The sequence below is a fragment of the Leucopleurus acutus genome, assembly GCF_964270905.1.
Source record: "Leucopleurus acutus genome assembly, chromosome: 15".
Lineage (NCBI taxonomy): Eukaryota > Metazoa > Chordata > Mammalia > Artiodactyla > Delphinidae > Leucopleurus > Leucopleurus acutus.
This window is the reverse complement of record NC_139157.1, coordinates 8,476,396-8,497,977: the sequence shown is the minus strand read 5'-3', so window position 1 is coordinate 8,497,977 and position 21,582 is coordinate 8,476,396. Positions and strand designations below refer to the sequence as shown.

The 21,582-nt window shown below is 45.0% G+C and overlaps 1 protein-coding gene across 1 annotated transcript in view; it reads left to right on the top strand.

The window, feature by feature from the left end:
- Positions 1-21,582, top strand: part of FNDC1 (fibronectin type III domain containing 1) — a gene marked incomplete at both ends in the record, with an annotated part of 97,052 nt that overhangs the window by 36,915 nt on the left and 38,555 nt on the right. The window contains 6 exons of the mRNA XM_082855863.1: positions 7,997-8,203; positions 13,055-13,153; positions 14,655-14,772; positions 16,729-16,916; positions 17,632-17,739; positions 20,424-20,612. Coding sequence (XP_082711989.1) covers positions 7,997-8,203; positions 13,055-13,153; positions 14,655-14,772; positions 16,729-16,916; positions 17,632-17,739; positions 20,424-20,612 — 909 coding nt within the window. The remainder of the gene's footprint in view (positions 1-7,996; positions 8,204-13,054; positions 13,154-14,654; positions 14,773-16,728; positions 16,917-17,631; positions 17,740-20,423; positions 20,613-21,582) is intronic.

Genomic DNA, 21,582 nt, shown 5'->3' with positions numbered 1-21,582 from the left:
CCTTTGTGGTGGTGGAGAAAAATTATTGGCTTAACGTAGGGAGAGACGCCCCTCAAAGGGCTTATGATCTGTAACACTGAGGGATGTGTCCATGCAAACAGTTATAGGACTGCTGATTTCTTGTTCTGGTCGTAGAGCACGGCTTCGTCGCCAGCTTGTGCAGAGTTTGCCTGTGTCGTTAATGTCCGGCTGGCTGCCATCGTGGGGCGACCTGGCCTTTGCAGCCTCAGTCCTGTGCGGTGACATTGATGGTGTAATTTTCACTGATATTCATAGCACCACTGGGGTCAGAGTCAGCCGCTGATTGGCATTTTTGGATGACATCCTGAAGCTGCTGACGTACTGGTCATTCTTGGGGCTTCTCAAACTGGGTTCTCAGAACTCGGGAGAACGTGGCACTGCCAGGAGTCCAGGAAGGCATGAGGTAAACGACGCAGATCCGACGGCTAGTGGTTTCTTGATGGCCGGTTATTTAAAATGTTATTTTTGACTTTAAAACGGACACCAAAATATTATAGAGTAGTCTATAAAATTCAAATGCAATTTTGGGATAAAACCGAGATTGGGGCTAAATTGCCACGCTCCAGGCTTCTGGGGATTGAGCTCATTTTCTCTGCTGTTACATAAACCTTGGTGAAGCATCTGAGGAGCTCTTTTCAGTGGTAAAGTGAGCCAGCACTTTTGTGAAACAAACAGCCGAACAAAACAACATGGTTGGAATGGAGCGGTCCTGGGTTGGCTGAAGCATTTGCTTTGTTTCTGAGACAGTCCTGCTGGATTTTGAGGACCCCACTGGCCTGTGGGGTTGGCCTCTAACTGCACCGTCCCTTTCTATACCCCACGTTGAGTAGGACTCCCTGTGGCTTCCTCATCTGGTGACAGCCTGGCTGTCCCTGCGTGGTCCTAGGAAGCAGGAAAGAGGAGTCTCTGTGAAACCTGGACGGGGGGCGGCAGAAATCTTAAACCGAGGGCACTTGGGTTTGTCTGTATTGAAAGTTAGTTTTAAATGCTTTATAAAAGGCTTCCCCAATCCTTAACATGATTCGTAATTGACATTGATCAGCTCGGGGGAGATCAAGGTTTTTTGGTTTCTTTTTTCTTTCAAGACCTTCTCTCTTCTCCCAACCCCTCAAAAAGCAGCAGCGATGGACTGACTCCAGGCGATGGTTTAGGGGTGCTGTTCTGGTGTCTCTGAAGGACGCTGAGATGCGTGCCTGTCACACGCATTCTCCCCTTGGTGTCCACAGTGCCTCCCGGGATGAGTCAGGCAGCCAGGCCACTGGGGTAGCTGACCAAGTACTTGGCCTTTCATCAGATGGTCGCTCCTCGGAGACGGAAACACGGATGAATGTAAGGGGACTAGTGTGATGAGTGGCTCCTGACGGAACAGATGGACCCAGCTTCCCTGAAGAGCAGCCAGGCCCTTGGGAAGGAGCTTGGCTGGCATCTTCTGAAGCAGAGGTACCCACGGCATGAAAGTCTTAGGTGGTGATGCCTGCCTCTGCAGACCAGTCCTTCACCAGAGGTGTCTGAAAAGCACCAAGGGGGCCCTCGTCCCAGACGGGCGCCACGCTTATGCCACAGCGTGCTGCTGGCGACGCCAGCCCTGCAGCCACCGTGAGCTTCAGAATAACAGTGCGGGGAACCAGGGCTACAGCTCCGACAGACCTGGGTTCCGATGCCAGCTTAGTGCCTCTTGCTGCCCGGCTTCAAGATTCTCCCTTAATCTTCCTGAGCCTCGCTTTTATTGTCTGTCAGTGGGGTGTTTATTGGGTTATTGTGAGGGTGCTTGTCAAATGACTTACGTCGTAGGGATCCAATAGATTAGGAAGGTTGGTGGTGCTCTGACAGACGCTATTCCAAAATGAAGCCACGAGATTTCCTTTCTCCTTGTTAAACAGCTGGGCCTGTCCGAATAGACAACAAGTCGGTACGTCGTTCAATGTACTGAGGTCCTGCAGAGCTTTGGGACTCATCAGAGGTGTTGCAGGAGGATTACCTGTCAGAATTCAGCCAGGAAGAAGGAGCCCTTGGCAGACAGAGGCTGTGAGGTGTTGCTGACCTGCCCCCGTGTCGGGGGGGCAGGGGACCCAGACTCACAGTGAGGGCAGCAAAGCGCGTGTCTGTCTCCTCCGGCTGAGAGAGCTCATGTCACCCCTCTGACGCATCTTCCCTCCCCCTCTCCTGCCCCCTCTCCACTTCCTAATCATGCTTATTCATCAAAAGCACATACAAGCTCTGGAATCTCACCCAGACAGATAGACGTGGGAGGGGGGTGTGTTTTTCACAAGCCCTCAGGTGTTCTGTTGCACAATGCAGCCTGAGGACGGCGCCTCGCGGCCGGAATCCTGCCCACCCTCCAACCAGCGTCCCTGGTGGCCTTGAGGTCTGCTGCTTGGGGAGGCTGCCTGGGGCAGAGGTTGGGCAAGTGGAAGGCCAGTGGGCACCCCGGCATGAGGATAAGGGCCATCTTCTCAAAGCTTGGAGGTCAGCACAGTGGGAGTCAGGTTGGTCCATAAGTGGGACAGACCACTTACTCTGCGAAGCTCTAGACTGAGTGATCCCTCACATTCTCCTGGAAAACGAGAATGTCCTGCTAGCTGAGACCAGGCCGGGGAAAGCGGTCCCAGACAGCGGTGGCCGTGTACTTTTATGCCAACGAAGAGGAGGCACCTGCTCAGAGTGATTGGTAACTGAGATGCTGATGAGGGCAATGAACAGTGCTTTCTATTTATGGTGCAAAAAAGTCACCTGGATGGAGACAGCCTCATATTTTAGAGTCTTTGGCAGTAAGTCCGTCTCTTTTGCTCACGTCTGGTTCTTTGGAACCCATTTTTTTAGTGCCCACTGTGTGTCAGGCATCACGAAAGGCTTTGTGATACACCCACAGCTCACTTTCCGTAGGAGCCACCCACCCATCCACTGAATCTGATAAATGGGCGATTTCATTTTTATCACGACCACAAGCACAACAGGCACTGTGTGCTTGATAGATGCCAGTACGATGTGAAATGCTTTACGTGGACTCGATTACAAAACCCAGTGTGCTGGACACTAGTTTACAGAGGGGGAAATTGAGGTTCGGGGAGGATTCTCAAAATCACACAGGCAGTGAGAGGTACACTCAGATTCAGACCCCTACTTCTGAGCCTGTGGAAGCCCAATTGAGAAACGACACGTTTAACGAAGCCTTGAATTGTAAACGGGCAAAGCGTCATGTTGAATTTTGGATTTTTTTCTTTGTGATAAAACCGATTTTAATTCCCTCCAATTTCAGAATTCTTGCCAGTTTGCATAGCTGGCGATACAAATCGGGAGAGACATTCTTCTATTTATTTATTTTTATACATACATTTATTTATGGCTGTGTTGGGTCTTCGTTGCTGCGCGCGGCCTTTCTCTGGTTGCGGTGAGCGGGGGCTACTCTTCGTTGTGGTGCCCGGGCTTCTCATTACTGTGGCTTCTCTTGTTGCGGAGCATGGGCTCTAGGTGCACAGGCCTCAGAAGTTGTGGTGTGTGGACTCAGTAGTTGCGGCTCGCGGGCTGTAGAGCACAGGCTCAGTAGTTGTGGCGCATGGACTTAGTTGCTCCGCGGGATGTGGGATCTTCCCGGACCAGGGCTAGAACCTGTGTCCCCTGCATTGGCAGGCGGATTCTTAACCACTGCGCCACCGTGGAAGTCCTGGGAGAGACGTCCTAATTGTGCCTGGCTTTTGGATACTTATCATAATCTACATGGTAATTGTCTCACCCAGCTGACCTGCCTAGTGTACGGTGTGTAATCACTGTAGGTCTTCTGTGATCGACCCGTTCTGTGCAACATCTACCTGGTTATGTGGTACCCAGAGTGATGGACGGAGTCTGTCCTGCCAAGTTTAAAATACACTCGGCACTAGTGGATGTGAACTTGACTACTCTTGGCAATTGTGACTTCCTGTTTTCAAGATAAAAGATTTATAGGGATTTATTAGAAAAATTTCAGAAGGCTTCTGTGAGGCTATCACATACGGTTTAGAGAAAACAGATAATCTCCTTGCAAGTGAATTTGAACCATATGAATAGTTTTTCTTCATGTGCGCATCAGCTTAAAAGAGGACTCCCAGATGATCTATAAAAGATCTATAAAAGCTGTTGAAAGTATGTATCACCAGAATTTTAAAGGAAGGAAAATTTGAAAGTACTTGAAAAAAATTGTGGTTGGCTTTTCTAAACTCAGAGATTTGAAGGATGGAGGGCTGTGTGTTGAGGGATGACATTGTCACCTCACTCTGGTTTCCAGAGTCAGCGGCCTCTGCGCAGTCTGGGGGCAGTTGTCTGGGACAGTCTTGGGGGAGGGGCCTTGTCTGGTTCCTTAGCTACCTGCTGAGTATACTGTCTGATCCATTAAAAAAAAACGCATACATGCACGTGTAATGCCTACTGTGCAAGGCATTATGCTCTCACTCGGAAGGGGGCCTGTCCAGCTCAGAACCCTTGTCCCACATTCATTAGCAGAAGAGGTTGGGTGTTTGGTGGGATGGCTCGTGGGTAAGGGGAGAGCGTGAATGGAAGGGGCGTAGGTGGACAAGAAGGGAACTTGGCCTCAGTGGCTGAATTCAGGTCGCTGCTTGGCACTTAGCCGTGTGGCCTTGGGTCCGTTACTTCACCTCTCGAACCTCAGTTTTCTTGTGGGGATTATGACATCGATCCTACTCACCTGGGAAATGTTGGAAGGACACTTAAAGTGAGCCACGCAAGAGCTCGTGACAAACTGGGAGGTTGTGTAGAGGGTAGTCAGTGTGGCTGGTTGTCTGTAGCCTCAGCCCTAGCTTGCTCGGCAGGCCTCGCCTCGTCCTCGAACCCTGGAGTGGAGGGTTAGACAGCAGGCTGGAGCCTGGCGGAAAGCCTGCACAGTCCGAGGGGGTGGCATGGCCGACGTTCAGTGGGCCTGGCACGGGTCAGGACCTCAGGCAAAAACCTGTGCCGTCTGGGACCGAGCTCCTTGTTCCTGGAAACACGCCTTTCTCCTCCTCAGGGACCCTGTCATTTGGGGGCATTCCAGTGGTCTTTTTCCTTATTACTGTTTGTTCAGAATTTTGCTATTGAGTGTCAGGGACTGTTTGTCCTGGAGCCCAGCCCTACAACACTCCCCAAGGTCCCCCTGTAAAAGTGTGCTCTCCAAGGACGCTGGTTCCACTGTAAAATGGGAGGCTGGAAGGGTCCCGGGACAGGGGCAGAGCCGCAGAGCGGGGAGTGCCATCTCTGGTCAGTAATTTATTTTTCAGCTGACTCCTGCGAGACCCACGCGTGTGTTTTCGGTAGCTTTGCCCATTTTGCTGGAGATCATCCCGGAAGTCCCACGCTGATATGCTGCCTAACGCAGAGGACGGGAGCGTGGTTGTGTCCCACGGGGCTTTAGCATAAGAGCTGTGGAGGGCAGCCCTGAGGCCGGTCAAGTCGGTGACAGCAGCGTGGACACCCACCACGTTTACTGCTGCCGCTGGGGAGATAGGCTGTGGTAGCCAGCTGGGTTGGGGGGAAGCTGCCAGTCCCACTGGGAAAGCGAGCAGAGCAGATGGCCTGTGGCAGCCTGAACAGGAGTCATTTCTCACCCCCGCGTCACCGAGGTTCCCTCGAGGAGGTATGAGCTTTTCTTAAAAGTAAAGTAAGCGTCGTATGTTGTTGGCAGAGCTCGTTTTCACCTTATAGACTTTTTAAAAAACATAGCCCTGACCCCTGCCCAAAGCTGGAACCAAACACCAGCCGCGAGGGGTTCACCTCGGAGGGGCCGTGGCATCACCCGTGAGAGGGGCTTCAGTTTTGTGGGTGGTGATAGTTTGTATTGGGGGCGCACGGAGTAAAACATGACTTAGAAGATGTAAAGAGAATGAAGCAAGGTTCTTTGCTTCCTTTAAAATTTCTTCTCTCGACCTCTAGCCCCCTGCTTATGGCTCATGTCAAGTTTATTTCATAACTTTGCATAAATCTGAAAATGACACAAACTCCATCCCTGAAAAGTTAAACTCGGTTGTGTATTTTGTTCTGAGGAATGTCCTCCAAAAATGTGCTAACTTCAAAAACCAAACCAAAACTTCATTGAGACTAAACATGCTCCTCCTTTTCCAGATTTTGCTTTCCACAAATGGTTTTTACAAGATATTTTCCCCATTTATGTTTAAAAAACTATTCTTACCCTCGCCGCACACAAAGTCTGTTCAGCAGTGACACATGCTGATGGAGAAAATCCATGTCCACAGTCACCCACAACACTTAACAAGATTTGCCAGCCTGTACCTTCCTAGAAACACTGCATGTCACGTTGTTATGAGTATGTAACAAGAGATTCCCACTAGGAACTCAGAAGAGTAATCAACTCATAGGATTAATACAGGAACTCATTCGGTTCCTCAATGCTGTGGCATTAATGACTTGGACTATTGGTACTGAACACTTTGGGCAAATTATTTTCTTTGGAATTAGAGCGATAAGCATATTTGTCATTTCTGTAGTTGCTTGGAGGTCCCTAATTTTTATAGAGGCTAGACCTTGAAATGGAGAGCCCACCCCTGAACTTGGAATAACATTGAAATTGTAGTATAACCCCAGCGAAAGTAGTTACACTCACATCACCAGGGTGCAAGACAAAGTTTTGTACAGTTAGTTCATTGACTACATTATTGGATTAAAAACAAAAAAAATCTCAGTAATCTCTACTTTGTGAACTGGGGAAAATATCTGTTGAACCGTTATATGGTATTCTCTCAGTAGCCTTTAGGAATGGCGGTGCCCAGTGACTGATTAGATAGTTCCAGCTAATATTCAAAAGGATATTCCTTTTGGTTCGATTCAAGACACTGGAGCCAGGTGTCTGGGTTTTCGGAATAACCATCTCCAATGGCTATTTACTGTGCTATTGAAACTCACTAACTCATGACATTTGCTTTTGTATTTTGTCTTAGTGTTGAAATGTTAGCTTAGGTGGGAATTTGCCAGTTTAATAAAATTAGTCAGAACTGATGGTGGGGTTGATATATGGAAACTCATTAGGTAACTGGATCCCCAGAAAGGGCTAGAATGTGGCCCACTGTCAGAACCAGGCAGTGTAGTTGTCACATGGTCCACAGCCCTTGTTCCCAAGCTTATCAGCTCTAAATTGATGTAAAAACAAAACGTTGAACACTAAGTATTGGCCACTGGAATGCCTTGCCTTGAGAATGTTAACAATGAGAGAGATTCTTTTTTTTTTTTTTTTTTTTTTAATTTGGTTGTGCTGAGTCTCACTTGCGGCATGCCTGTGGAATATAGTCCCCTGACCAGGGGTCAAACCCGGGCCCCCTGCATTGGGAGCACGGAGTCTTAACTACTGAGCCACCAGGGAAGTCCCTAGAGCGATTCTTGAGATTTTCAGTTTAGTAAGAAGAGTTCTCTAAATGGATTCATTTAGCAGAAAGGCAACAACAGACATGGGGAATAGCAGCTGGGTTTGTCTGAAGGGGCAAGACTTGGACATGTAAGAGAAATTAAGATCAAGACCAGAGAGTGGTATTTAGTTCTTAGTGATTCGCCATAAAGACAAGGAAAGCCCATTTTTTTTTCAACTGTATAGTGGAAAAGCTTCCAGGAGGACAGTTAAAAATAGCATGAAAGTGTTTGCAGTATTTCATGCTGACCTTTTGCTTTAATAGAAGATATATAGTTTTGGCTTTAAGGGGGCAAGAGGAAATAGATGAAAAGGAACATTGTAAAACATCCAAGATTTCTGGCTGGCAGTCTCACACACAGTATGTTTTCACTTTAAGTCCTTGAGATCTCTCCGTGTGCAGTGTGGGGAGGAACGTGGACACGGAGTGTCGATGCCCTTGGGGGAAGGATGTTCTTACTAGAACTGGTAACCAAAAATGGATGTTTTAAGCCCAACTGCTAATTGTGGTGGTCAGTCTTCGGATACGCTTTCCATCCTTGATGGTGAGCTCCAGGGTTTGCTGTTTAATGGTCTCTGTGTCATGTCCTCTTTAAGAAAAGGACGTGCCCAACAAGCCCTTGCGTGTCCGAGTCCGCTCCTCCAACGACCAGCTGTCCGTGGCGTGGAAGGCGCCTCACCTGTCTGGAGCTAAGAGTCCACGCAGATCACGGGGCTTCCTTCTGGGCTACGGAGAAAGTGGCCGGAAGATGAATTATGTTCCACTGACGAGGGATGAGCGAACACACGAAATTAAAAAGCTAGGTGAGTTTCATGTTCATTGCTATTCGATGTTTTAATGATGTTGGCTGTCATTTCAAGATTTTGAAGCCTGTTCGTGACAACGTCGTATTTCAGTTGTAACGTTCATTTTCCAGGTATTACAGTTATTCAAAACCTCATTCTCTGTTCTATCCTCCATCCATGCCTCCATTCTTTCCACCTTCTGTTAGTGGTGGGACAAGGCTGCCCAACAAGTGCCCTTCAGCGGCTTCCTGACCCAGTTGCACTGGGTCATTTTTCTGGATGTGAGGGGGCGGGGCTAATGCTTTTCCATCTCGGCTCTGCTCTCATCGTTTTGCTCTCTAAGCTGCACCTTAGATCCTGGGCTACTGGACCTCGCATCCCATCGAGATGAAATGTGGTGGCAGCTGATGGAGCCTGCGGACCCAGCCTGCCCTCCTTCCTCTCTGCAAACCCTCATCGGGTGTAGGAAGCATCAAAGCACAGGCCGTGGAGGCTGTGACCGGGAGAGGTTATGTGCTTGGTTGCTTGGTTCCAGGCCTGATCTCTGCTGGCCTTGCTCCTTGGTAGGCTTGGACAGTGGACCCGGACCACGCTCCCAGGGGCGCAGCAACGATCCCTCACGCCTGGCGCTTCCTTGGGGGTGGAGACACTGCAACGCTTGTGCAACACTTCTGCTTTTCTCCCTTCCCTCATGCCCCCTTACCTACGTGATGAGTTTCGCAGGAGGCGCTGGGCAAGCGTGGCTCGGCCCCTCCCTGTCGCCTCCTCTGGGGGAAGCCAGGCTGCAGAGTACACATTCTGTTCTGCCCCTCTGTGCCCGAGTCGCGGAGGGCCCGGGCTCCTGGGGCAGCAAGGTCTGTCCGACTCTGGGCTTTGGTGTTAGAACGTACAACTGCCCCGTGTTCTCCAGCTTAGTTTGTACGAGCCATAGATATTGTGGCCTCCACTGCTTATTCTTGTTCACTTTCTAATTAGAGCAGTGCTCAGGCAAGGAAGAGGGTGGGATTTATTGGGCCTTCCCAAGGCTCCAGTGGGAACGAGGGTCTCTTCACGACGCGGTCATCAGGCGTGGCTTGTCTCCCAGCCTACGCAGTGAGGGGCTAGAGACTGACCTGGGCAGATTTGAGCTGGTGGAGACACCGAGCGGAAGCCAGGCTGGACTCACTCCCTGGAAGATTCTCGGAAGTTACCTTCACTGCTCTGCTCACACACCCACTGCTGGAAAAGTCTGTTGGGTGCTCATGGCACAGGGTCAGCCTGGCGTTCTGTGGGCTTTACGGGGTCTCCACGTGGTGGCACAGGCAGCGGTGAGCCAGGCATGGCACTGAAGCCTCAAAATAGACTCCAGACTTCTTCCAGCCCGAAGAGACTAGCTACCTGTGTGCTTCAAAGCCGCACGGAAACAAGAGGGATCGTGGGAGCGAATGGAGAAACCCGAGCTGTCCGTGCTTCGTGAAGCCTGGCTGCAGGATTAGCAGTGAGACCCAGAGCTAGAGGCTCCACACCTGGAGCCACAGAATAATCTGGGGGCTCTTCATTCATTCATTCATTCCTGGGCCTACCCCTTGCCTTGAGTGGTTGTACTGTGCAGGCTAAGTGGCTCTGTTTTGGTGATTCAGGCCAAATTCTACCCAGGATATCAGCAGATAAGTAGTCACTAGTTTTGCATTTCTGATACTGTAGAGAGAGCATTTTGTAAGTGGAAAGTTTTCATTGTTCTGCATCTTTCGTAGACACCACACATTAAAATGTCCTTTGGTGTCAACAAATTTTTCATCTGACTGGTTCTGTTAACTTTGTTTTCTCAGTAGTGAACCCCTGGCTCGCCTGAGTGTAGCAGAAGGATTTTTGTTTGTTTGTTTGTTTTGCTTCCTGAACTTGAGCAAATGTTGGAACTGAGGTCAGTGGTGGGCCCTGATCCTGGCCTGAACTGACAGCTCAGGACTCTGAGGCTTCCAATACCACCTGCTAGCTTAGGAATTTTCAACAAATAAAAAGCGTTGGGAAAAAAAAAAAAAAGCATTGGACTTGCCATTGTGAACGATCTAAGTGGTCACCTTGAGGAGGAGGTCTCACTGGACACCTGCTCCATCCTGGCCAGGAGGATGGAATGATGTGAAGAATTCCTGTGGATGTCGGTGTGGCCCGCTATGTTAGGGGATGCCTGTCTCCTTATTTTAGCCTGCATAGGATTTTAATTCCATTGATGACCGAGATGCCATTGAAAGTGTGGTACTGCAAGGAATGGCCAAACGTTAAGGAAACTTGGAGAAAAGTGGTGGGCCTGTGGTCCTTGGAGTCATTCATTAAACATGTCCTCCTGGGCATCTTCCATGTCAGGCACCATGCTGGGTACCAGCTCCCCGGCGGTCCCTCACAAGGGCCGACCGTACCCAGAGTGCTTAGTGCTCACTGTTGTGAAAGCAGCTGGAGAGGGAAAAGCAGGCACCGGAGGCAGGAAGCTCGGGGCCTTTTGCGGGGGGAGGGAGGGCGCCAGGGTTGAATCCTGTGGTCAAAGGAGTCCCTGGGGGCATGGGAATACAGAGGGAGAGGAGGTAGCCAGCCCAGGTGAGGTGGGAGCCGGACAGTAACGAAGAATGAGCAGGTGTACATTTGGAGTCCTTCAGAACGTTTCCACGGACCTTCAGAAGTAGTTTCTGCCACATTACGCCGAGGTTGGGAAGTGAGGGAAAACGGTGGCTCTGACAGAGAGGGTTGGGGCTTGGGGTCCTGTGGTCCCTGGGCTGGTGATGCTGCAGTCATTTTGGAGATTTTATTTCTACCCTTTATTCAATAATCAGGAGCACAGAAAGACGTGTGCTTTTCTACCACTGTGTTTTTATTATATTTCTATGAAAAAGAGATGGACTGGTGCCTACCCAGCTGTCAGGTGCTTTCTCAGGCCCGGGGTCAGTGCCCGGTGAGCCCTGGGCCCTGCCCCTTCCTCACCTGCATTAGTAAGAGCCTGGGGTTTGGAGCCACACAGAGCTGGGTGTGAGACCAGTCCTGCATTTAGGCCATGACCCTGGGGTCAGTTCACCCCACTGAGCTGGTTCCTCATCTGTGAAAAGGAGACAATGAGAGTAGCTTCCTCGTGGGGCTTTGTCGGCACTAAATGAAGAATTGATGTGCAATGCTTAACGCGGCACAGAGACTAGACCCAGTACGTGTGAAACCATTGTTACAGTTTACTGCAGTGTAGACTGTTCCTTTGAGATCATCTCGGGCCAAGCTGACTTGGAGAGCACAGCAGATCAAGAACCTGGGCGTTCAGCAAATCCAAGAACTTGAAGAGACGCATCGCAGATATGTAAAAGAGTCAATTGTGGGAAATTATTCTTTCTTGGTGGTTCCTGATAAATGATAAGCCACTGCTTTTCACACTTAGTTATTTGTACATGTTCCTGGATTGGGAGGTTGAATGGCAGAGTTTTTTCTTTGTTGACGTTTGGTGTACTTGCCAGTAGCAGCAAGAAATGAACAGACCTGAAAGGACTCCAATGTTGAGAAGTTTAGTTTGATGTTCTATGAATTCAAGTGTTACAAACTGGATTCTTCCCTTTTGTAAAACATATATTTCAAAATTCTCTGACAGAATAAGATGTGAGAGCCTCAGTCTAAACAATTTATTCATGTCACAGTATGAGTTTCACCTGCCCTATGTGTGTGTGTATCCACACACACACACACACACACACACACACACGCGCGGGAGGGAGCAGGTTGTCCAGTATTGCCCCTTCCCTTGAAATGTGATTAGACTTCAGGAGTTTACTTTACATAAACAGGGCTCAGTGTGAGTGTTTCTGAGCACGAGTCTCCTTTTATGTTTAACTCGACATGCTGTTTGTAAAAACGACAGGTTTATTTTCCCACTGCCATATGGAAGTCTGCAATTCCTGCAGGCAGGACACCAGTGTTAGAAGTTTCCTTTAGGGTCTCAGTGCCGCCTTGTTCATGTGCGTTAGAAGTATGTCAGGTTGCCTCATTTTTATTCTTGAATTGATCAAGGCTGCTACCGGAAACTAGGTCGATAGAACCTGGAGTTGGGCATGAGCAACTTTAGATTTAGGGAAGATTATGAGTCCTTTTAGGGGTGTGACCTTGGGCAAATCAGTCCATGTTTATGGCTTTATGTCCTTATTTGTAAACTAAGAAGGTCAAATTGGAAGCTAGCCAAGGTTTCACTGGGGTCTCAGACTCTGTGATTCCATAGCTCCTGAGAGTTGTAAGTTTTAGTTCATTATTGTAATTTGTTTCCAAATAAAGTTTTCAAGTTTCGGGTAAGTTGGACATTAGTGGGCCCAATGCACAATTTGGGGGGTGGGGTGGAGGTGAACTAACTGAAAGAACAATCCAGAAATAAAGGATGAATTTACTCTTCCATTTGCCCTTAGCTAATCTTCAGAGACCCCGTTCTGAGGATTTTAGTTCGAAGGACACAGCATCCCATCCGGGCTGCAAGCCTGGTGCACTGGCTATTCTTGTCTCTCTCCCTTCTTTTTGATGACAAATAAAAACAGAGTCATTCCCTCCTCTATATTTGGAGGAAAAAAAATTGAGGGAATTGTGTGGGTAAATATTCCGTTCATTTCTTTTTTAAACATTGTTCATCCTTCTTTGATGCTAATGAGCTAGAAACCCATTTTTCAGGAATTATAGGTAAAAATCCCTTCCACATTTCCTGACATAAATCGTGTTCTTTTTGAGTTTAGTTCCTACAGTTCTTGGTCTCACCTGTAGTTTTCCTGAATAAGTAGGAATGCCCAAGAGAGATGAGAAGGTAAGAGGAGAGGAACACAGACGAGCAGGGGTGTGCTTTCCAGAAAACCAGCTGCAGAACCTCATCTCTTGCTTGTTGGTCCACAGCCTCCGAGTCAGTGTACGTGGTCTCACTGCAGTCCCTGAACTCCCGGGGGCAGAGTCAGCCGGTCTACAGGGCTGCCCTAACAAAGCGGAAGATTTCAGGTATGTCTCCAAGGACGCGTCTGGTCAAGCCATGGTCTAGGGCTTGTTTGTTTCTGAATGATGCTGGCTGAGCGACAATGCACATGGATTTTGTTGAGTATAAAAGGAAACAGCAGGGCAGACTTGGTCACATTTTGGAAGCCTGTGTGTTTCTTTTCTACTCAGAGGCTAGAGTGTTCCTGTGATGAAATCTATCTCTGTGTATATTTGAATGGCTTCAGATCTGTCATGATAGGAGTGCCGAGCATTTAACAGGCACAGTCTGATCCATGCATAAGCTGCCCTTGGTGAGAGACTGGGAACAAAGGGAGAGAAGGACGAGTAGGTGTGGAGGGGGCAGCGTGCAAGAGACGCACTCAAACTTTATTTCAGCTAAAATTGCCTAAAAGTAGCATTGAGAAGAGTGAGAAAAATTGTAATAGTGTCTTGCTGGTAGCCTGATCATTGGTTACTTACTAAGGGATACTTTTTTCCACATCCATTCAACAGATATTTTTTTATCAATCATATAGTAACAAATTAAGTATACCTTTTCTGATTCATGTGCCTTAATTTAAAGAGGGAACCTACAGCGTAATGATTTTCATGAAATCACAATTTATTTGAATTATATAATATAGCATATATCTATATATTATACTTTTATACTGATAATTATTAGAATGGTACGTTGTATAAGAAAAATCCCACATGTATGTTGTTTCACTTTTTAAATTCTTTAATTGCTGCTCTAGAAGAAGTCCCTGTATCACTTTTCTAACAGGCTCCATATTTCCACCTTCCCCTACTTGTAGTGAAAGCCACATCCTTTTGAAACATGATCCCTGAAAGATGAAAAGAAAAACACAAAACAGACAAAACCCCCCCAAAATTCCCAGAGACTAAAAGCAAAACTGAAGACATCTTGTGAGTCTCGGTGTTACAGATTGAACAAAAACTATAAACTTTGTGACGTTACTGTATTCCATTGGAAACTGGCAAACTGAATTCTCTTTTCTGTCTGAATATTACTTTTAATCTGCCTTGGAATCACAGATTCTAAATTGTAAGGACCTTGGACTCAATGTGACTTGTGCAGTCATTGAGCTAGAATTTTTATTTCATGCCATGATTGCCCAGGAAATGCTCTGAATTGACCCCTTCTTCCCCTAAACTTTTGCCTCCTGTAAAAGTTGCATTATTTCCCAGAAACTCACGGTGTATATTGAGAAAACGCTGAGTGATTTGGAGTATCTCTGACCAAGGGCAAAGCACCTCTTTTTGTGCTACTGTTCTTATGTCGATTGGGTTAGGCAGCTTAGAATGTGTTTAAGAAGAGGAAGAGTGGGGATTTTGGGTTTTCTGCATTGACCAGTCAAATAATTGCTTGACTTTCTATTCATTTCATTTCATCTACCTCAAGCATAAGCAATTAAAAAAAATAAACTCTGGGGACCAGAGGGACTCAGGGCAGAGCCTACTGTTGGGGACAGCCTTTCCATGTGCACAACTGTCATTGCAGAAGAGGATGAACTGGATGTACCTGAAGACATCAATGTCCGGGTAATATCATCCCAATCTGTGCTGGTAGCCTGGGTGGATCCTGTTTTGGAAAAACAGAAGAAAGTTGTTACATCAAGGTACCTTTCCTTCTTTCTTTGTCGTTATTTTCTATATGAGAGACATGGTTTTTCCGGCCCTGAAGAGACGTGTATTTATTTGAACGATTGTAATTTTGGACGTATGTGAACGCTGACCTCTTTTGTAGCTGACGGGTAGACTGTTGTATGACAGTCTAGCTCATCTCGAGTGTGGTACACATTGCTCACAAATCAGATTTGTGTAAGACACACAGTAGGACCTCACCTCTGATCTGTTCAAAGTCTTAACTTGTGTTTGGAATTTTCCTAGATTCTGTTTCTTTCTTTGCCCCCAGTTGTGTTTTGCTTTGTCTCATGAACGTTCTGTTCACGCACAGGGGACGTGGGTCCATCTTGGGAAGAGTCTTACCATCTTCCTGTTATCCGGGAAGAGTGGCAGCAGGAAGGGTCCCATGTAGAGTGGTGGACGTTTGCCTGATGCGTTGCACACAGTGGTTCTTCTTTAGACACTGCACTGCTTCCTGTCCAGCTCCTCTGTGTGTAACAAAGTGCACGTATTTTGTCCTAAGCCACGATCTTATGCTATTCTGGTTTTTACATTCATTTGCAATAGCGATGGAGGAAAAACCATAAGGTTAAAACAATTTTTGTGCTAAAAAGGCCACTGGTGAATGCCATTTCTAGTTAGTGGTAGATTAATAGAGTCACAAAAATTTTGTGTGTTAAATGACTAAGTAGTATACGTAGCCAAGAGAAAGCCAAAGATTTGGTCTAGTCACTACGTATTAACTTTTGAACCTATTTGCAACCAGAAAAAGTGATTATACTTTAGACGATGAATGGAATATAATGCTGAGTGTGTATATATATATATTATATATAGAGATAGTATACATTAGATATATATTAGATATATTATTTGTACTAGATAGAGCTTCTGTCACTGTCTGCTAGTAAAAAAAGACATCTGCTTCTTGTCAAAGACCTCAGAAAATGCATAGTGATTCTCTCCCAAGCCATAGGGCCTCCCCCAACATGAAGTGTTCCTGATTACCACTGGACTTTGATTTCCAGCATCTTGATGAAAACAAGAGGGCTTGAGTTTTCTTAGCAGAACTTTTATTGCGAATCGGTGTGCTGTGTCTGCAACTGAAGTCTTATCCTAACTAATTAAATATCGTAATGAATAGCACACTTTTAATGCATCAAATGCTTTCTACCGTAAAGTGGCCACAAAGAAAACTTCTTGGAAAAGCAGTCCAGTAAATGGCATTTGCAACTCTTAAATGTCAAGTGTTGAGGATGTCTTAGGTCGGGGCTTGCCCAGTATGACCATGTTGGGTCACACCGTACTTCTCTGCCTGATAATCACACAGCAGAGTTCCTTTCATAAGCGCCTTTCTCCTGCTCTGTTACACATTTTTGTTCCATCTCATGGTAATAAGTCTACTCAAAACCACATGGTGCCTTTCCTTATAGAAAACATGCCTGCTTTGGCATGAAGTGAGTCTTCTTGTCTTTCTTTTCTGGAGAGCCAAGGTACTTCGGGCCGGTTCTGGTTCTTAATATCGCCTCTTCCACACAACGTACACACACACACACACACACACACACACACACACACACACACACACACACACACACACACACACACACACACACACACCCTAATAAGGCCCTTGCCTCAGAAAAACAGTCTCCCTTCTATCCCTTCCTTTTAATCGCTGCTTGACCTTTTGAACAATAAGACATTTTGGTGTTGAAAAGACAATAAGGTCCATCTCCTCTGGGCTATTTTAGACACATCTTCCTGGAACTTAAGTAGATCCTTTGAGCCAATAGCAAAGTCAAAAGTTTAGAATTTTCTCCTCTTTGATTTCTCTACTTACCTCCAAAAGTCATCACTTGTGGGGAAGGGAAAACGTCAAGGAATCCAGTGTTCAGGTGCAGAGAATTGGTCAGAGGGGTGTGCTGTTGCCTTGCATTTTCTTACAGACAGTACACTGTGCGCTACCGAGAAAAGGGGGAGTCCGCAAGGTGGGATTACAAGCAGGTCTCCAACAGACGAGTGCTGATAGAGGACCTGATTCCAGACACCATGTATGAATTTGCAGTCCGCATCTCACAGGGTGAACGAGACGGCAAATGGAGTACATCTGTCTTCCAGAGAACACCAGAATCTGGTCTGTATTCAAAATGGCCTTTGGACTTTCAACTTGGGAATTACCACTAAAAGAAGATTTAAAGACAGTTTAAGAAGCCAGTAGCGATAAAGGCCAGCAGTGGCATTTTTCAAAGTAACATTAACCCTAAATTTTGGAGAAGCGTTTCTATGTATGAACACAAAGAAGTTTCCTTGGGCCCATGTTGTATCCTTCACTTTTCATGAGCATGTTATTCTGACACGTGGAGCACATTAAAACCACGGGGGGCCTCCATAAATCCCCACTGTATGTGTGAATGCCCCTGGACAACACATGGCTCTAGAATAGAGGAGAGACTCTTCTTTTTCAAGGCTGAGGTCGTGTTTGCTTTTGGGGGAGAAATTTGTTCTATATTTAAGACTACAATTATTTTCCTTTAAACTGTGTCTTTAGAAACCTTATTCAAAAGAAGTTGAAACTGGATTTTCATCTTCTTTGTATATTTCGATATTCAGCAACGAGGGAAATTCTGAATTCCTGAAAGCATTTCCCTGTGTATGTCTAACCTTACTATATGAGTTGGGAAAACTGATATACATCACGCAAAGAGCAAGTGGAGAATTTTCTCTCGTGTGTAATGAAAGTTAACACAGCAGCTCTGCAATAAAACATGTGTATGTAGGGACCACATGTCATTGCCTTTTAGAATACCCATGAGGGCACTTTTAAACCTGGGATCCTTGTCCTTTTGTAGCTCCTACCACAGCGCCTGAAAATTTAACCGTCTGGCCAGTCAATGGCAAACCTACGGCTGTCACGGTAGCTTGGGACGCACTGCCTGAGACGGAGGGGAAAGTGAAAGGTAGGAACCTCATTACTTAAGGTATAAGAAGCACGTGGGCGTGAAATACCCCGAAGAGAGCTGTGTACATAGACTCTGATAAAAACTGGTTCTAATCGCAGGCTTGGTGACTGCACAAGCAACAGGGAAGCAACGTACCTATAAGGGGCGCTGAGGCAATGGACAAGGATGTTTCATGAGGGGTTTTCATTGTCAGTAAGACCCAGGTCATCGTGAAGATGACTTTTCATCTTGCCTCTGTGCAGGGATTTTGATGCTATTATCAAGAGGGCTGTTTTTAATTGTATGGATGTGACATCACAACCTTTAACCAACCAAAAGGACACCCTGTTTTTCACGCTGTGGGCCTTTTCATGGTGCCAGTAAGATCATGGCAGGTAGGAGTGAGCAGAAATCCCATGGGCCCATAAATGTCTCGAACGGGACTATTAATATTTAATGGGCTTGAAAATCAAGTAATAAAATAAAATGTTAAATAGACATTTTCCCTGTTTGTCAGCATTTTGAACAATTGATTTTGGGTGGGGGGGCTGGTTGAGGAAAATATGACCTTAAAATAGAAAAAAATACTGTAGATTTAAAAAAATGAAAATAGCATAGAATATCCACAACTAGTTAAATTTTAAAATGGTCTGTTGAGAACATTAAATAAAAGCGCAGATAATTTCTTTTTAATGTAAAAACATTCAAGAACCTTTTGGAAGTCTATCTGGAGACACTTAAAAGGGTGGTGTTGAGGGTTCCCCTGACATCACCTATACAAATGTACTCTAAGGCTACTTTTTATTGTTGCTTGATTTTGGAAGAAAACTATAATATGGAAAGTTTGTGTAAGCTTAAGAAAATTCAGAAAATTATCACTGATCTTCTTTGAGAATTTCTTAATTGAAGAAATTGGGTGGTTCTGTTTTATAGTCAACTGTAAGTTATCTTTTCTGACCTATAAGGATATCTTTTCACTGAATGGTAGAAATTACGGAAGGTGGAGGTAGGACAGTATTTTCTAAACTTAATGCTTTCTCACTTCCCACGTTTTGAAAGAATATATTGTACTATTCTTGTTCATTTTTTCAGTGGAATAAATCAGAAACAAATGAAGAGAAAAAATAGTTAGGATACCCCCTTTTTAATCGTTCTTTTTATGACAGTTTGAACACTGGCTTCTGTATCATTATTGTGATGCTGAAAAGACTTCTGAAACTTGAATAAAGACATGTTTTAGCTGACTACCTTTTTTATTAAAAAAAGTTATGAAGTTATTAAAAATAAATCAGTTATTGCTCCTTTGGTGACCTTATTACCTACCATGCCACTTATTTTTTTCCCCTCTCCCACATCTTAGTTTATATTTATAGCTCTTTGGCAAAAGAAGCTCCCTGGTAGTCAATTAAATATTGCCAGAAGTAATAAACAGCTACTGAGTTCTTATGTCCGAAAGAACTCATGTACCTCACTAACCTAAAGGTGTAGTGGTGGGATTGTAAATTCATAATTATCCTGGGGCATTTTTTTATGCCTGAGAAATAGAAAACATAATAAAAGAATATACTTTGACATGGTTAAATTTTTTCCAGATGAATTGAATCCACACACACAAAAAAATCAGAATTACAAAATTTTGTAGACAGTGGGTTCTTTTAATTCTTACTTTTGACCACCACAAATGACTAGTTTGTTCATTTTCAATGAGAAAAGAATGCTGGGTTTTTTTGTTTTTCAGACAAATGTACTTTTTAAAGATTAGAGCTTAGGGAAAAGGAAAGACCATCCATGCTCCCCTAGGAAGTATGATAACTGCTTGGTCATTCTGTAATTTAAATTATTTTTCTTGGTTTCCTCCTACTCATATTAATTTGATAAGTTTTGTAAATCTTGAGTTCATTGGCAGGAAAATAGGCATGACAGTTTTTAGTTGAGGGTGAAAATTATGCTTTAAAATGTGGCTTCCTTATGTTGCAGTTCCATGTAAGCATAGAGATATATGAGTCCCTTGGACTGAATTTGCTATGATTTTCAAAGGCCCAGGGCACTATATATTTATAGATATAGCCAATTAAGGATGGAGACATTAAACATCACATAAATCCGTGACTCAGCAACTTTTCCTCACAGTTTCAAATACTGTGAAAAATCTTTATCCGAATATATTAAGAACTTTCATAATTCCTACAAAAGTGAAATTATATTCCAAATATGGAATTTATCTGGCTTAATGCACAAATGCAGATAGCCCAGATTAATAAAATGGAACTCTTAAAGGTGTCAGCAGCTCTTCAGAATCAGTTCCTAGGAATTGTCATTTTTTTCCCCTGTGGTTTCTTGTCTTCTGCATACAGTCTGTCATAGTAAATTAGTAAATAAACACAATGAAGAAAAAACCCAAACACAAGGGTAAATATTTTTGGTAAATGTATGAAGACTGGCCTCCCGGGGTCCATGTATTTAGTTTGCTGTAAATGGAAGGTTGCTAGCTGACTGACTCCGTAGGCCCGTCTGGTAGCCTGATTGACTTGTCAGTTCACCTTCTACTGTGTATTTATGCTCCAGCTACTGACTTGGCGTGCATCGCTAGAGAATTAATTTTAGTAATGCACGTTCTAATTCATCCTGCCCATACAGTCTGTCTACTGGACACAGGACTGTTTTCAGTTTCCTCCTTCCAACCGTCTGCCAAATCATTTCAGAATACATTCTTTCATACGCCCCGGCTCTCAAACCATTTGGAGCAAAGTCCCTCACCTATCCTGGAGAGACTACTTCTGCCCTAGTGGATGGTCTGCAGCCTGGGGAACGCTATCTTTTCAAAATCCGGGCCGCAAACAGGAGAGGAATGGGGCCTCATTCCAAAGCCTTCGTTGTCGCTCTGCCAGCAAGTAAGTAAGCATTGTGTATTTGTGGCTCTCTTTTTCTGTCTCTTCATGACTGCTAATTGTGGTGTGTTACCTTGAATCATGCTCTTGGGTTTAGAACTGCTCTGTGGATGAATTTTGGGGTTAAGGTACCATATTGATGTCTGTTAATATTTTTGTGGTCCCTTTAGAAATTGGTCTCCCCAAACGCTAAAGTGTTATTGATGGCTAACAGCATTAATTACTATTATAATAGTAATTATGAATTATGTAGTAATTATGTGACTAATATATTCATTATGTGATCCATCTTATATCATTGTGTAATTTGGAGTTTATGATGACAGGGAAAGAACAGTTTTAGAGGCAGAATGTGACATTTTTAGTTCATTTTAATGAATAAATGGCACATAAAATTTTTATAGTTCGTATGCCATTATTCTGGGGTGCAGCCTTACTCAGAAGAATTTCAGTTACCTTGTTTATCTGCTCAGTATCAAACCCCAGCAGGTTAACAAAAACCAAAATTGGAGCGGGGTGTTTCTGGACTGTGTTTTCTTTCCTGCTTGTTTACATTTACACCAGATATTGGGAGCTTTCTCCTTCATTATATGCTGTGGGGACCCACAGTATACTACGATACTACACAGTTCTATCATTAAAAAACCTGAAATAGATGAAGTCTGCTCTCTCTGGATCCCCCACTGCTATATAAGTCCTTCTCCCCTTACAGCATCCCTTCCCACATTCCATCCTGCTCTCAATAAAGGGTAAATTATAGGGTACACATAATATAATGTTTTGCCTACCCCAGGGGTCTTTTTATTTTAGGCTTTATTGTGGGATTACAAATGTATCCATCATAAAAAGGATTTTAAGCAAGAAACAAGCAAGTAAGGACATGTTATGCGGCATAGGGGACTCTTCGTAATGCCTCAAAAATTACAAATTTGTAGCTCGCCCCAGTCATTTGCAAATTATACACGACACATCT